General features: G+C 51.0%; 1 protein-coding gene and 1 pseudogene across 2 annotated transcripts; one reads left to right on the forward strand and one right to left on the reverse strand.

Annotated features, from left to right (window-relative positions):
• Positions 1-800: 800 nt before the first annotated feature.
• Positions 801-2,761, forward strand: LOC112881077 (annotated as a pseudogene).
• Positions 2,762-2,911: 150 nt separating this feature from the next.
• On the reverse strand, positions 2,912-5,268 carry LOC112883419 (fructose-bisphosphate aldolase-lysine N-methyltransferase, chloroplastic). Of its 2 annotated transcripts, XM_025948715.1 has the most exons (7): positions 4,667-5,268; positions 4,540-4,568; positions 4,219-4,430; positions 3,882-4,004; positions 3,585-3,752; positions 3,348-3,496; positions 2,912-3,259 (listed from the first exon to the last, which is right to left on the reverse strand). In XM_025948715.1, exons 1-7 carry the CDS (start codon positions 5,146-5,148, stop codon positions 3,199-3,201), a joined length of 1,224 nt encoding a protein of 407 aa, XP_025804500.1. In that variant the 5' UTR covers positions 5,149-5,268; the 3' UTR covers positions 2,912-3,198. The 2 variants fall into 2 exon arrangements, with proteins under 2 accessions (XP_025804500.1, XP_025804499.1); XM_025948714.1 differs by having other exon boundaries at positions 3,348-3,752; positions 4,667-5,262.
• Between the last annotated feature and the right edge of the window lie 10,619 nt (positions 5,269-15,887).

A 15,887-nucleotide genomic window follows, 5' to 3' on the forward strand; every position in this document is an offset into this window, starting at 1 on the left:
AGACAGGGGGGCACGGGGTATACCTTCGTGCTCTTGCGTGGCAGCAGACGACGTCGTGCCCGCCATTGCCGTGCAGTGCAGGAGCTCGCGGTGGCTGAGACGAAGGTGTGCGTGCTCGCGGTGGCCGAGGTCCTGGTCGCGTCCACGGGCTCGGGGTTGAGGCAGAGGCGTAGACGATGGCCGGAGTGGAGCTTCTCGTCGCTGCCGCGCTCAATCTAGATCGGCTAGGGTTGACTTGTTGGTGGGGTGGCGGCGGCCGGTGAATCTCGTACCCCGTGCCGCTGGCCCCCACCTATCTATATAGCGCGGCGCGATGGGGGCCCACCAGCCAGGAAAGAGCTGGGGCGCCCCCATCAGAACGCAGAGGTGAGGAGGCCCATTGGGCCCGTTAGGGTCCGATAGCCTAGGAAGATCAAAACTAACAACCCGTAGTCAAAATTTGGCAGATTTGCCGTCACCCTCACCCCAATGTCTACCCCATGCTCCGCCGCCTCCACTTCTCCCTCCTCCACCTCCTCGCTACGCACCATCATGGAGATCTCCACCATCTTGGCACCATCTCCGCCGCCGCCACTGCTTCTCCGCCTCCGCCTCCGCCGCCACCCCAGCTCCCACCCGCGCCGCGCGCCTCGCCGCAGCCGTTCACGGTGCAGCCGCGGTCAAGAACCTCGCCCACGCCATCCGTTTGACGAAATTCCTCGTCCAGGCCGCCTCTTCTCCCGAGTCCCGCCCGAAGCCCCGCCGCCTGAGCAGCCTTCGCCGCGCTCGGCGTGCTCGTCATCGCCCTCTACCTCTGCCAGATGCGGCCGTTCGACGAGGCGATGTCCGTGTTCCACGGCCTGCGGACACTTACGGAGCTAGCGACGTGTCACGCGACTCTGGACGTGCTCGTCAAAGCCCGCAGGGTAGGCCGGTAGCCGGTAGCCGGTAGGGTGCGCCTGGGAGCCGTTCGACGAAATGCGTAGCCTGGGGGATGGTGCCCAATGTGGTGACTCGCAATACGCTCATCAACGTGTGCCGGTATCAGGGTGCTGTGACTAAGGTTCAGGAGGTGTGGGATCAGATGGTGGCGAGACGGATTGATCCGAATGTGGTCACATACACGAAGATGATATGTGCGCTTTGTGAAGAGGGCTGCACTGGTGATGCTGGGCGGGTGTTTGACGCCATGAAGAAAGCAGGGATGCAGCCTAATCTGTACACATACGATGTGGCAATGTGCTGATGAGCAGCCACTGTCAGAGGTATGATGTTGCCCGTGCATTTGCGCTGTACCAGGAACTGCTGAAGAGTGGCCTCATTCAGATGATGTTATGTTTACGACCCTGATTGATGGTTTCTACAGGGTGAAGAGGTTCAGTGAAGCAAAGGAGATGTTTCTTCACATGCCCAGGTTTGATGGACGGAGCTTTCAAATCTGGAAACGCACTAGAAGCATTAGCAGTTTATCAGGAGATGACTAGGGTTGAGCCCAAATGATTTCACCAGCAGCATAGTTGTGAGAGGCCTTTGTGATGACGGGCAAATTCAGGTAGCAGCCAGGTTCCTTGAAGGAGTGAGGCAATCTGGTGCTAATCTGAATGCAGATGCTTACAATGCACTGATTGATGAGTACTTTAAGATGGAAATTTGGAGGAAGCGCTAGCAATATGCACAAGAATGACTGAGGTTGGAATTGAGCCCATGTGGTGTCATAGACCTCCCTGATAGACGGGCATTCAAAGGTAGGGAAGATGCAAATAGCAATACCTATATACACTGAGATGGTGGCTAAAGGGATTGAGCCTAATGTGGTCACATACACTGCTCTTATTCATGGCCATGCCAAGAATGGTGGCATTGATGCTGCTTTTCGTTTGCATAAGGAGATGATAAAGGAAGGTATTTCACCTAATGCTATCACAGTGTCAATTCTTGGTGATGGTCGGTACAGAGAGAATATGGTTCAGGACACGGTCAGGTTTGTGGTGGATTACACAGGGATGAAGTACAATGATCTTCATTCTTTCTTCTCAAACTCTACAACTGAAGAAGACAGAAGACCATTTAATTCCAATTTCCAAACTGTGTTATGTATATGAACCTGATATATGGTCTCTACATAGATTGTCAACACTACGAAGCTGGTAAGCTCTTCTCTTACATGGGAGAATCAGTTATATTGCCTGATAGCTTCACCTATACACCGCTGAGTCGTGGGCAGTGCATGCTTGGCTGTCTTGAACGCCATGATGCTCTATGCTGATATGGTGAAGATTGGTGTTAAACCAATGAGGTACAAGATAGTCTGCCCTGAGATTTGTCACGGGTACCACTAAATGACCCCAGAACTGCTGTAAGTTAAGAATTAGCTTTCAACTACTAATTCAAAGCCTTCAGAATTTCAGAGCACAAAGCAGTTCACAGGTTATGGAACCTAGTAGCTTGCCATAGACTCAGTCTTAAATACGGCAGACCATGCTGCTAAATCTGCACAACATCGAAGGCTCGGTGTTCAAAAGCCCTCTGCTTAGGAGATTCAGAGGAGGAATGCTCATCAACCTTGTTCTCAAGATGAATGACATTTTGAAGCCACCCAATATGAGCACTCCTTTTCCCTGTGACATGGATCAGCAGACATGCTGATTAACAGGAACCGGAGAAGATGGTATGATGCCGCTGGTTGATATACTGGGACTAGCTCCCCACTAGGGATGGCCGTATCTGGGATTCTGGTCTGTGGACGGATATAAATGCAAGTATATATGTAACATGTTGCAATTGGAGATGTTGACTATGATCTATACCACCTTTATAGATATTGTACATGTTCTAATCAAGTTTGTTGTCATATGCACTTGAGAGAAGACGTCCACTTTGTAGTTAGGTGAATATGACTATGATGATGTATTCTTTTGAATGCTGCAGATGATTCAATTTTCTCAATCTTTTTACTGATTATGTCAAAGAAGTGCACATACCATTTTACCATGCAATTCTTGATAGTATCAGAATGCATTTCTTGCAGTACCACTATTGGACAAATAAGAGTAACCAAAAAAATTCTCTAGGTCTCCCAAAAAATAATTTCACCATTGTCACCGACTAAGCCAAGATCCTTGAGTCTTCTTTCCTGGTAGTACTCTAGGCCATCCAATTCCTCCTCCCTCTGTTTGAAAATATCATCAATCTGCTGCAGTACTTTCTTTTCACCAGCCCTTACTCCAATTGCAATTTTAAGTCTTGACTGCAAATTTTCTGTTTCCAATAGTTCTTCATCCTGAATATTCCACGCAGTTTCATAAGATTGATTATGAGAGAGAAAAATAAGAAGGAAAGGAACAGCATTATCAAGTTAATAGGCAAACCTCTTGTATTGTGGTGTGATAGGCACCAAGGGCAGATTTGCAAGCATCTCGCATGACCTTGCATATTGATTCCTCATTGTCAGGACTGACTGGCATTTCAAGGTGGCCCCAAACTGAATTCCTGAAGAGTGCTTCCAAGAGAAATGCATCTGTTCCGCCAATGCAAAGTAATCGCAGGTAAGTAATCATTTGAGGCGGAAGGGGTTCATCGAGGACGATATCGAAATAGGCACTCTCCCCAAGCCCGTTTAACTCTGCAATGTCAAGCTTGTCTCCGTAAAATGGATCAGATTCAGAGATCTCCAGGGTCACAGTATATGAGTCCCTTGATGGATTTGATTCAATGAATCCGTAGTCAAGTGCCAGTTCAGCATTACTCTTGTCCAGGTTGTACTGAATATATATCTGTCAATGCAAAGCTCAGTTATAAATTGCATTTCTTTAGCTTTTTCACCTGAAATATCCAATTTGGTCTATAAATGCTGAAAGACACATAAACACTGCACCTACTGCAGAAAAATAGTACATCTGTACCTGTTCTCCAGATTTAACGTCCACTGGTGTTCGCAAAGAGAACATGACTTCCCTACCAAAAAGGCCCTTTCCTTTGATCTCCCAACTGGACCCTTCTGAGGTAATATCAGGACTGTGATTAACCTGATTTGGCAAGGTGGTGAAACAATTATAAAAGAACGCAGTCCCAATTTTCCGGAAAGCACTGTTAAACTGAAGTTGTTCGATCTTTTGACATGGTAATTTAATCAAAGAAATTACAGGAAGTCAGGAACGTCCATTGCAAAAGTAAGTGGGTTCGTGGATTGTTGGACATAAACTAGAAAAACGCCAATATGCTTGCATCTTGAGAACTTACCAGATCAGCAAACGGTATGAGAGCAAGTTTATCTCCGCGGAGCTCTGGAAATACCCTTGACCTGAGTATTCCAAATGCCCATAGGAAATCATCAAATGTTATGGTACCGGGGAAGAGGTCCTTGTTCGCATTTATGATCTCAGCTTCTACGCTTTCGAATTCACTCTGCACATAGTCTTTCACACCCATTGTTGTGCTCAGTAATTGTGTTCCTGCAAGTGATAGAAGCACGGAGATTGACACAGCAAGCAACGAATCCCCAAGGGCTGCTGAAAAATTATTACCAAAGGAAACGCATGGATTTTTGCATTGCACACGCACCTTGTATCTCTAGGAGCTCTTCTTCTGACCTGCACTGGAGGCACGAAGCACCATTCAAAAGCATAAGAACGGCGCGGAAGAACCATTTCAGCAAACACACGGAGGGCGATCAGCGCAGCTCACTCACCAGAAGATGGTGGAGTCGGTCTGGCGCGGGAGGATGGCGAGGTAGGGCGCCCACGGTGAGTCCGCCCCGCGCGCGACCTCCCGGAGCAGCAGCAGCGCGACGGCGACCCACGACCGGAGGCCCCCGCCGCCGCCGCACGCGCGGCCGATGTCGGAGGCCGCGACGGCGTCGGCGTCCATCCAGAGCTTCTTGGGCACCTCGGCGACGACCTCCCCGCGCGGCAGGTCCCGCGCCGCCACGAGGCCGAGGCCCTCCGGCACGGCGGCCGGGAAGGCCTTCCCCTCGCCCGCGCCGTGGGAGGACAGCCAGCGCCGGAAGTCCTCCAGCGCGGCGGTCGACGTTGCCGCGCTGACCGCGCGCGCGCGGGAAAGCAGGCGGTGGGACCTCGACGGCAGGCGGAGGCGAGGAGGCGGCGGTCGGAGGGAGAGCGGACGGTTCCGCGGCAGGAGGAGGTGGTGGTGTTGGGGTTGGAGCGCGGCCATGGTCGCGGTGGCGCACGGCGGGGAGCGCGGGGCAGGCTGCGGCGAAGGGGATAGATGGGTTTGGACGACCACGACCGTTGGTTTCGTTATTTCCGGCGGGAGTGGATATGCTCGCGGTCGCGGCCTAGCGCTAAGCCTCCCAGGCCGTACCGAATGATTTGTACAGCGGCGACCGGCGGCCGAACTGCAGAAGCCCCCAGAAATTACCCAGCAATGGATGATGTCGCAGATGATTATAGGTCGATTCTATGATTCATGGCATGGCTAACTTACGGGCTGTAATTTAATCCAGCCATACGACCTACCCTTTTATAGAAAAGGAACCAATTTTACGGAGTTGTTTGTCCTTTCCTAGCAAACAAACCGGCTCTTATTTGGACTGCGATGCACTTGCATGCATGTGAAACCGGAGAGAAATAAACAAAACATGCATTGGAGAGTAAGAAACGAACGGAGGACGAGGGGCGGACCCACAGGGTGGGCAATGGGGGCGGTCGCCCCACCTAAGCCTCTTATACCTATATATCTATATATAAGTATACTACGAAATTGGAAAAAAAATATAACATTAGGTGGGGCGAAATACTAGATTTTTGGCCCATTCCTCCTCTCCTCGTCTCTTTCGGCCCAGCACGCAATGGCCCAGCAGCTGCAGCCCACAAAACCGAAAGCAATCAGCCTGCCCTGTCCCGATCATTCTCTAAAAAAAAACTGTCCCGATCGGGACTGCAATCGAGGCGAGCGCTCCGCCTCCTGACGCCCCGCCTCTGGCTCCCTACGGCTCGCTCTCCCTGGTCGATCCCCCTCCCTCGCGGCCTCGCCCCAGCAGGCCACCACCGCCTCCCGCTCCGGCAGGCCATCCTCCTGCGCCCTCGTTCGCCCCCCTGCGCCAGGCCATCCTCCTGCAGCTCCGGCAGCCCCCTGCCCCCAGTACGCAGGCAAGCAGGCGAGCAGGGGCTCTGCTAGTCGCCCGCCTCCCTAATCGGCCTAAATCAGGCTGCCAGACGACGCCCCTAATCTCCATTCTACAGACCGCAACAGGTCAATCTCTCTCTCTCTCTCTAACTCCCTCGTTCAGTTCTACTCTTAGCCTCTTAGGGTTTAGGGTTTAGATAATTAAAATTTATTTCTCTTTGTACAGATAAATGAGGAGGTTTTTTCAACCAGTTGCAAGAGGACGAGGATCCACCACTGGTGGTGTCGGTGACAATAATGTGCAAGCAGAACCTTCAAGAATACCGGCTTCAGAACAATCAAATGTTGGAAGAGCGTTTAATTCGGATGAAATAGTTGTTGATCCTGCATTAAGAAGACAGATTGAAGAATATGATAAAAATGTCCAAGATGAAGTGAGAAGGGCCTATATTCTGAAAGGTCCATGCCAACCAAAAGGTTTAGATTTTCCTTGCAGGCCATATCATCAAGGTTCAAGACCTTTTAAAGAAGAATGGTATGAAAAATATGATTGGTTGGAGTATAGTGAGTCAAAAGATGCATCCTATTGCTTTTATTGCTTTCTTTTTAAGCAACCAGGCAAAGGTGATAAATATGAAGCTTTCACCAAATATGGGTACAATAACTGGAAAGATGCAGTTGAAAGGTTCAAATCTCATGTTGGTGGTGTTAATAGTATCCACAATAATGCTAGGTTGCATTTTGATGATTTTAATAACCAAAGACAAAGCATTGATGCTGTCATGTCTAATGTTAGTCGTGATGCTGAGGAGCTCTATAAAATTCGTTTGACTTCTGCATTGGCTTGTGCAAGATTTTTATTGATGCAAGGCTTAGCTTTTCGTGGTCATGATGAGTCATCTACTTCCTTAAATAAGAAAAATTTTCGGGAGTTGATTGATTGGGTGAAGGATAAAATTAAGGAAGTGATGGATGCTTTCAATCGTGCTCCAAGAAATTGCATTATGATATCTCCACATATTCAAAAGGATCTTGCCAAAAGTTGTGCTCGAGAGATCACAGAGACCATCATAGAAGAAATTGGAGATAGGAACTTCTCTATTCTTATTGATGAATCACGTGATATTTTTGTTAAAGAACAAATGGCAGTGATATTGAGGTAATTATATTTGCAACATGGATGATAATGTATATTTATATTGTTTTGCCTATCTAACTATATTTTCTTGTAATGTAGATATGTGAATAATCAAGGTTATGTGGTTGAACGATTCCTTGCTCTCAAGCATGTCAAGGATACTACGTCGGATGCCCTAAAGGAAGCTCTTTTGACTCTTCTAGATCATCATGGCTTATCTACATCCAAGATTAGGGGACAAGGATATGACGGAGCATCAAATATGAGAGGTGAATTCAATGGCTTGCAGAAAAGAATTTTGGATATTAATCCACATGCGTATTATGTTCATTGTTTCGCACATCAACTTCAACTCGTAGTGGTTTCTGTTGCTAGTAGTGCCTGCTGTCAATCAGTTCATGATTTTTTTGAGGATATTCAGAGAATTGTAAGCACCACAAGCTCATCTTGCAAGAGAAGAGATGCTCTAAAAATAAAATAACGTGAAAGTATTTTAGAGAAACTAGAAAGGGGTGAAACTTTTACTGGAAAAGGTATTCATCAAGAAACTAACCTTGCTAGACCTGGTGACACAAGATGGGGTTCTCATTATTTAACCTTGATTCGTTTAGAAACTATGTGGGAATCAGTATTACATGTTCTTGCCATTGTGCATGAAGATGGTCGTATACCGACACAAGCAGCAGGATTGATAGAAAAAATGGAGACTTTCAAATTTGCTTTCATTCTAAAATTGATGTTGAAGGTGCTTGCAGTCACAAATGAGCTTTCACAAATATTGCAAAGAAAGAATGTCAATATTGTTCTTGCTATGGAGTTACTTGATATTGTTAAAGCTAGAATGGCTATGATGAGGCCAGACAGTGGATGGGAGTCATTTCTTTGAAGATCTGAAGCTTTTTTTGTGCTGAAAAGCATATTCCTGTGGTAGATATGGATGCAGAAGTACCCATTAGAGGTCGATCAAGGCGAGATGGATTCAGAGTGACAAACCTTCATTACTACCGTACCGAGATATTTTTTGTTGTTCTTGACAAAATCAATACAGAGTTATGCCATCGATTTAGTGAGGTTTCGAGTGAGTTGCTAGTTAATTTTTCTTGCTTGGATCCAAAAAACTTCTTTTGCATGTTTAATTTAGATAAGCTTGTTAAGCTTGGTGAGTTATATGATCAAGATTTCACAATTGTTGATCGTGCAATATTAAGAGAGCAACTTGAGACATATATTGTCCATATCAGATTGCATTCTGCTTTTAGTACTTGTGAAGATATTGCATCTCTTGCTATTAAGATGGTTCAAACCAGGAAGCATGTTGTCTTTCCTTTAGTCTACAAGCTAATTGAGTTGGTGTAACGCCCTGAAAATCCACCAAATTAAAACACGCGCTGGGATGCTTCGTTTAGAAATCACCCGACGTCAAAACCCTAACCCTAACCAGGCCACTGTCCCGTCCTGCACCGCTCGGTAGCTCGTCGACGCGCGCGACCGCTTAGCGCCGGCGCGATCCAGCGCGCGAATACCGCGCACGCGTGGCCGACCAGCCGCGGCCGCCGCCGCGATTGGCGCCGACGCGTTTTCTTTCCCCCCCCCTCGCCGATCTCCTCGCGCAGCGTGCGCGCGCCGCGAATCCCGCCGCACGCGAACGACGCACGCGCGTGGCCGACCGACCGCGGTCGCCTCCGCGATCGGCGCCGACGCGCCCCTCCCTTTCTCTCTCTCCTTTTCTCTTTCTCTATTTCTTTTCTTTCCCTCTCTTTCTTTTCCTTCTCCCTTTCTTCTTTTCCCTCCCTTCTTCTTCTCCTTCTCCTCTTCCCTGCTCCCGAGCGCCGCCCTCCTGCTCGGCACTGGGCCTCGGCCCCTCCTCCCTCGTGCACGCACGCGCGCGTGCCCGTGCACCCCTGCCGCGCCGCGCCACGCCCCCTGGCCTGCGCACGCCACCCGCGCCCGCGCGCGCGTGTACCGCGTGCCGCGCCGCCCGCCGTGCGACGCGTCGCCTGCGCGCGCCCTGTTTCCCCCGCGTGGCGCGCCGCCCGCCGGCCGCACGCCGCCTGCACGCGCACGCCGAGCTGCGACGACGCGCCGCCCGCCGTGCCGTGTCCTGCCCCCGCTGTGCCGCCCCTGTGCCCGCACACCGCCGCTCGACGACACCCGCGACGCGACGCGGCCGCCATTAAGACGCTCCGCGCCGCTCGCCGGCCTCCCCACCGGCCCCGTCTCCTCGCCGCCTCAACCCGCCTATAAGTAGGCCGGCCGCGGCCTCTCACCTCCCCACAAACCTCCACCGCCGCCCCAGCTCCCTTTCCACGCCCCCAGCGCCGCCGCCGCCCGCAGCCCGCCGTCGCCGCGCCCCCTCGCACCGCCCCCGCCCGAGGTGAGGCCGGGAATGGGCCCCCCCCTTCCCCCTCTCCCTTTTCCCCCACACGCCCGAGCCGGTTAGGCCCTAGGGCCGCCGGATTTGGGGCCGGCCGTGCCTCCCCATCCTCCTCTGTTTCACGTGGTGAGGGGGAGGAAGAAGAAGGGCATTTTGCCCATAACCCCCTGCCCTTTCTTGTTTTCTCCCAAAAAGAACCCTCCTCGCTTATTTACTTCCTTTTGCTAAAAAGACCCTGTTCTTCCCGGTATTTCAAACCAAACCACTCAAATTACATAAACCTATTTATGACCGACACCCTTTAGCAATGCCCTGATTGATTCCAGGATTCGCAAATAGGCCCCTACCCTCTTTAGATAATTCTGAACAGGCCCCTGAACCCCCGTTTAAACCCTGGAACCACCTTTAGCGCGTCATTTTATGCGCGAAACGACCTCCGATTGACCCGAAACTTTACCACGCCCTTTCTAGTATAGTTTTGGCCCTGCCATTAAGAAACCACCTAGAGATATTGCCCCGACCTCCGTAACTAAATTATTCCCGATTCAAGCTCGACGATAAAAGCTTTTAGTTTTTGTGCTTGATTGTGTGTTTGTTTGATTGCGTCGTAGGACACGGAGTGAACGAGGAAGGTCCCGACTGTGACCAAGCGAACGAGGACCAGTTCCGCGACCCCGAGCCCGAGGGACAGTGCTACGACCAGGACTTCTCGCAAGGGTTTGACGATGGCAAGTTCAATTCCGCCCTTTGATGCATGTTTCTGTCCTAGTTTTTACAAACACGACCCAATGGCCTGTTTTATAAAATTGCATTGTTTTGCGTACTGGAAACCCGGTAGGATAGCCACCCTTGCTTGAAATAACCGTACTTTGACTGCCTGATTTATAAAGAAAATGCGTGTGTGTGGGAAGGGATAAAATGTGGTTTTTAAAAGTGAGTTAGATGAGATGGATGGCATTTCTGTGTGAATTGCCGCTGGTGTGCTCGTACCTGTGTGGTTGAGCGTGGATGGGAGATATCCATCTTGTCACCCCTAAGGACCGAGTTGATGTGACATCTCACCTAGCTTCTCGTAGTGCGAACCACTTGACCGTTGTATGGGCAACGGCTTGGCCCAACCCCACTAGCTAGTCTGATAGCCATCAGGAGAGCTGGGAGCAACGGGTGATCAAGGAGACGGGATAAGCTCTGTGTGACTTATGCCCCGGTTAAACCTCGGTGTTAGGTCGAATGACCCCTTGATGGATCCCGTGGTGGCTAGTCAGGTCTAGCTACGGTGGGTAAGGGCTTCGATGGGATCTGCACCGGCACTAAGGTGTTCGTGCTGTGGTACCCCGCCTGTGGGTAAAGTTGCACACCTCTGCAGAGATAGAAATCTATTCGAATAGCCGTGCCCACGGTATTGGGCAAGTTACGGTGTGGTCACATAACTAGTGTTTCTCTCTGGGAATGGTTGACCTAGTGTGAGTTGTTTGGAAAGTATCCGGCAGTGGTGCCGTGTGCTACGGCGGACGGGGAGTCCGGTAGCAGTTCTAAACTGGATCCTGTGTGGATCCACATCGTACGCTCTTTGATACTCGAAAACTTGTTTTGAAAATGTTTTCCAAAACGAACCTCTGCATAAAGTCAAGTTTTCCGCAAATGAACCATAACCTTATCCTTGGATTATCCTGCGCATGTAATTCTGTTATAACCCCTCCGCGGGTGTGATTGGACTTGCTGAGTACGTTTGTACTCACCCCATTCTTACTTTACAGTGGAGGATCCCGACTACAACCCCGAGAACGACGAGTAGGGTCCCGTCCTGCACCCAGTCTTGCCTGTGGGTGAGGTCACCGTTGGAGCTCCGCATGGCGCAAGACTCTGATGATCCTTTGTTCGTAGCTAGTGTAGTTGTGTGGGTTCTGGTTGTAATCCTCGCGATAGTGGCGCTTCACTGCCCATTACCGCGTAGAGTTGTACGGTAATGAACCATCTGATGTAATAAAAGTGTTATCAGCCTCCTGGGACTGATAAAGTGACACTTTTAAGTCTTCCCTGATGGGGGGGACGCTTCAGGTGGTATCAGAGCCGTAGGCTGGCCGTAGGACGTGACCCTAGGAGCGAAACCCTTTTAAGCCCTAGGATTTGCACTGGCTTAGCTCTTTTTTTTCACACAAACACTCACCACTGGTTTTTACCCTGTTCCAGATGGCTGACAATGGATGGGTCAACGGAGTCTGCTACGCAGAGCCTGGCCTTCCCAAGTTATTGTTGCTCAGCCTGGAACGTGTCGGGGTTATGGAAACGCCGGAATACGCCTACCGAGAATACATTTCCGGTGGCACCCTTCGGTGTGACACGATGATTTTTGTGGAGAAAAGCACCCGCTATCCTGATGTGGACCCTTGGTTCATCTCCACCACTGGTTTTCGCTTCCCCGACACCTATCGAAAGGCCGCTCGTAAAGCCTTGCGACGACTGCGTGTACTCTACAAGCACCACCTTCAGCGGACCCCTATGGGATTTTTCCCACCCGCTGAAAGAAGAGGGCGCACTTGGATTGCCCGAATGAGGGGACTTGGACGAGAAGAAGAAGACCTGGAAGACACGGTTTCCCACCTGTCCATCTACCTCACTGGCTTAGATGCACTCTGCAACGAGCAAGCGGCACAACTGAAGAAATTAATCCATGGAGTTGAGAAGATAACCCAGGAGCTGGAGGAACAACGGACAAGAGCCGCAAACGCCGAGTATTCCTTAGCCGCCCTCCAAGCCCAGATGCAAGAATACGAGAGCCGCAACGGGATAGGTGGATGGATCGAAGAAGAAGAAGAAGAACCCATGGAGACCCATTGGGACAAGGGTACTCAGACCGAAAATGAGATGGATCGGTTCCTTCCAATAAAGAAGCGCTCTATCAGGATCGAGGAAGAATCTCCATGATAGGATTAGCACCCCTAGCAAAAACCCTACCCGAATGACCACGTATCCATGAAAGTTGTACCACCCTTGTTGTAATAATAAATATCATCTACTCCCGTTGCACCTATACCAGATTGTTCACCCTGTTTCTGTTTCAGATGGCTGAGGAAGGATGGACCCAGGGCGATTGCCAAGCTGCACCTGGATTCCCCAGCCTCTTGATCAACACCCTGGAAGACCTTGGCGTTACGGAGCGCCCAAGGTACTACAGCCGAGAGTACGAACACCATGGTACCCTCCGCTGCAGGGTGATCCTGGTCATCGCCAGGAGCAACCGCTACCCCGACATCCAGCCCTGGCGCGCGACCGCCACAGGGTTTAGGCACCAAGACACCTACCCCTTGGCCATCAGAAAAGCACTCCGTTACTTGTGCCGGATTTTCGAAGAGCACCTCGCCCCTACACCAGCGAAGTTCTTTCCGCCGGCCATCAGAACCCCAGTCTGGGAAGCGCGCATGAGAAACCTGGAGCGACGTCGCCACGAAGAAGGCCCCCTGTACCAAGTGGCTACATACCTAGCCGCCCTGGACCAACTCTTTGACGAGCAAGCCAACCTTCTGAGGGAGCAGACTCACCGAGCCGAGCAAGCAGAGCTCGCGGTGAGAATACAGCAGATCCGAGCCGCCCATGCCGAGGCAAGAGCCGCAGCCGCGGTCAGTAGCGAAGCTGTCGCCCAAGAAAGCCTTAGACAGGCCCGAGACCGGCGTATGCAGGATTGGACCCAAAGTGGAACACCAGTCCCGGCGATAGGGGAAGACCATGTTTTGCTCGGGACACCCGTCATAGGGTGGGGATCACTCTTTGGGAGCACACGAGCCCCACCCGGGAACCCTGAAAGCTCTACTGCCGCCGATGGAGGGGATGCTGCAATGCAACCCCTGACCGATGGGAACCCAGAAGACGGCGAGCGAGAACCTCTCACCCTGTCCGCCCCGGAAGAAGACGCACCACGCAAGTAGAATGGTCGACGCCATCCCAGTGATGCCCCCGCCTTTCTGTTTAAGACGTGCCCTTTTACAAGACCCTGGCCAAGTAGCACGAGACTTAGTCGTACCCCTAAGTTGTATCCTCCCTGCTTAATAAAATAGTTGGTGCTTGTTGCTTGTGATGTTGTGTGCTGATGTGTTGTGTGCTGCTTAATTATATAGATATCGGCAGAAGGTAGATTCTGCCTTATATATATACGAATTAAACAACTTAAACATCACATAACCGTAACCCCGATTTACCCAATCAACAGGTGACCCCCCGGAACGTTGCGAGGGCCTCCCGCGGCCGGAACCCCGTAGCCGCTAGTGTCGGAGCACATCCCGTTGAACAAGATCTCCCCCAAGGAGAACAAGAAGTAAGCCAGAACCGAGGGGGAAGTCAAGAGGGAGAACAACTACCACCACCCCCACCCCTCGGAGACCTGGCACAGATAATCCATAACCAGACCCTTATACTGGAAACACTGGCCAATGCCATTGTTAACCGGCAACCACGCGGGCAGAACATGAATGACAAGCTGACAGCTTTTCTGAGGACTAAGCCGCCCACCTTTGCCGGGTCCTGCAACCCCTTGGATGCAGACGACTGGCTACGAGTGATTCAGAGGAAGCTCGAGCCGTTCGAATGCCAGGACAGAGACAAGGTTCTTCTGGCAGCCCACCAACTCACCGGAATAGCATTATCCTGGTGGGAAAATTATTGTGCCGCGGCCGAAGATGCCTCTACTATCACTTGGGAGGAATTCGTGAGGGAGTTCCGCCGCTATCACATTCCTTCGGCCACCATGAAGCGCAAGGCGGATGAATTCCGCGCACTGCAGCAAGGAAGCATGACGGTGGAAGAGTACACCCACCGGTTCATCGAGTTGGCCCGTTATGCACCGGAGGAAGTGAATGACGACGACAAGAAACAGGATATGTTCAAGAAGGGGCTAAGCCCAGAACTCCGGACCCTACTCACCCCTCAGATTTACCCTGACTTCAACACCTTGATGAACAAGGCTATCCTTACGGAAAGGGCCAAAGCCGAAGAGCGGAAGGAGAACAAACGCAAATTCCTGGAGAGTAAGGCCCGCCAACAAGACCGCAACCAAAAGCCGAGGAACTCCAGCTACACTGCACCAAGATCACAGGCCCCGATGCAATATAGGACTCAGTCGCAAGTGACAGGACCACAGGCCCCGCCCAGGAGTCAGAATACCACGAGGGCCCCGCAGAGCAATACAAGCCAGGTCACCCCCGACAACAACAATGTTAGGGCCTGCTTCAACTGTCGCGAAGTAGGGCATTATATTGCCAATTGCCCTTATGCCAAGAACAAGCCGGCCACATCAGCCTTCTCCAACTCGGTGAATGGACCCAGACCAGCCCTGACCGGTGCCAACCGAGTGCCTGTCCGCAACAACGACAACAGCCAGCAGACAAAGCAGTCCCAGCAATCCTTTGGTCGAGCCCGCGTCAATCACATCGACGCGCAGGAGGCTCAAGAAGCTCAGGGGGTAGTGCTCGGTGAGTACCTAGTCAACTCAGCTCTGGCAACAATACTATTTGATTCTGGAGCATCGCACTCATTCATATCCTCGAGCTTTGTGGAAAAACACAAAATACCCACGGTACTACTAAAAACACCCCTATTAACCCGGACGCCTGGAGGCGACATCAATTGTCGATTAGGCTGTCCATGGGTAAGGATCAATTTAAGTGGGGTAGAATTTCTAGCAGATTTGGTAGTACTTAAGCCTGGGGGAATAGACGTGATCCTTGGGATGGATTGGTTAAGCCGACACAATGGTCTCATAGGCTGCACTGATAAAGTGGTACACCTAACCAACCACGAAGGAGTACAAGTGATCTGCCGTACCCGGGATAGTAAATTTGACCCAATGGTATTTAGCATGGAAGCCAAGCCCTTAGAAGGAGTCCCGGTAGTAAACGAATACCCAGATGTATTTCCTGAAGAGCTTCCCGGTATGCCGCCGGACAGGGATATAGAATTCGTCATAGACCTTATTCCCGGAACCTCTCCGATAGCCAAGAGACCCTATAGGATGGCGGCCTCGGAATTGACAGAATTAAAGAAGCAACTAGAAGAACTGCAACGGATTGGTTTCATCAGACCAAGCTCGTCGCCTTGGGGAGCCCCAGTCCTGTTTGTCAAAAAGAAAGATGGGAGTATGAGGATGTGTGTGGATTACCGGGCACTGAATGAAGTTACCATTAAGAACAAGTACCCTCTTCCCAGGATTGATGACCTGTTCGATCAGCTAGAGGGAGCTAAGTACTTTTCGAAGATCGATCTAAGATCAGGGTATTTCCAGCTCAAGATTAGAGAAAGTGACATCCCCAAAACGGCCTTTGT

The sequence above is a fragment of the Panicum hallii genome, chromosome 2 (genome assembly GCF_002211085.1).
Source record: "Panicum hallii strain FIL2 chromosome 2, PHallii_v3.1, whole genome shotgun sequence".
Taxonomy (NCBI): Eukaryota; Viridiplantae; Streptophyta; class Magnoliopsida; order Poales; family Poaceae; genus Panicum; species Panicum hallii.

What these genes read in the sequence shown, in the direction of transcription:
- LOC112883419 (XM_025948714.1), bottom strand. Translation starts at nt 5,148, where the DNA reads ATGGCCGCGCTCCAACCCCAACACCACCACCTCCTCCTGCCGCGGAAC. An exon ending in ACCGACTCCACCATCTTCTG is followed by an intron (nt 4,569 to 4,666) that starts GTGAGTGAGCTG and finishes CCTCCAGTGCAG; the next exon opens with GTCAGAAGAAGAGCTCCTAG. An exon ending in TCATACCGTTTGCTGATCTG is followed by an intron (nt 4,005 to 4,218) that starts GTAAGTTCTCAA and finishes TTGCCAAATCAG; the next exon opens with GTTAATCACAGTCCTGATAT.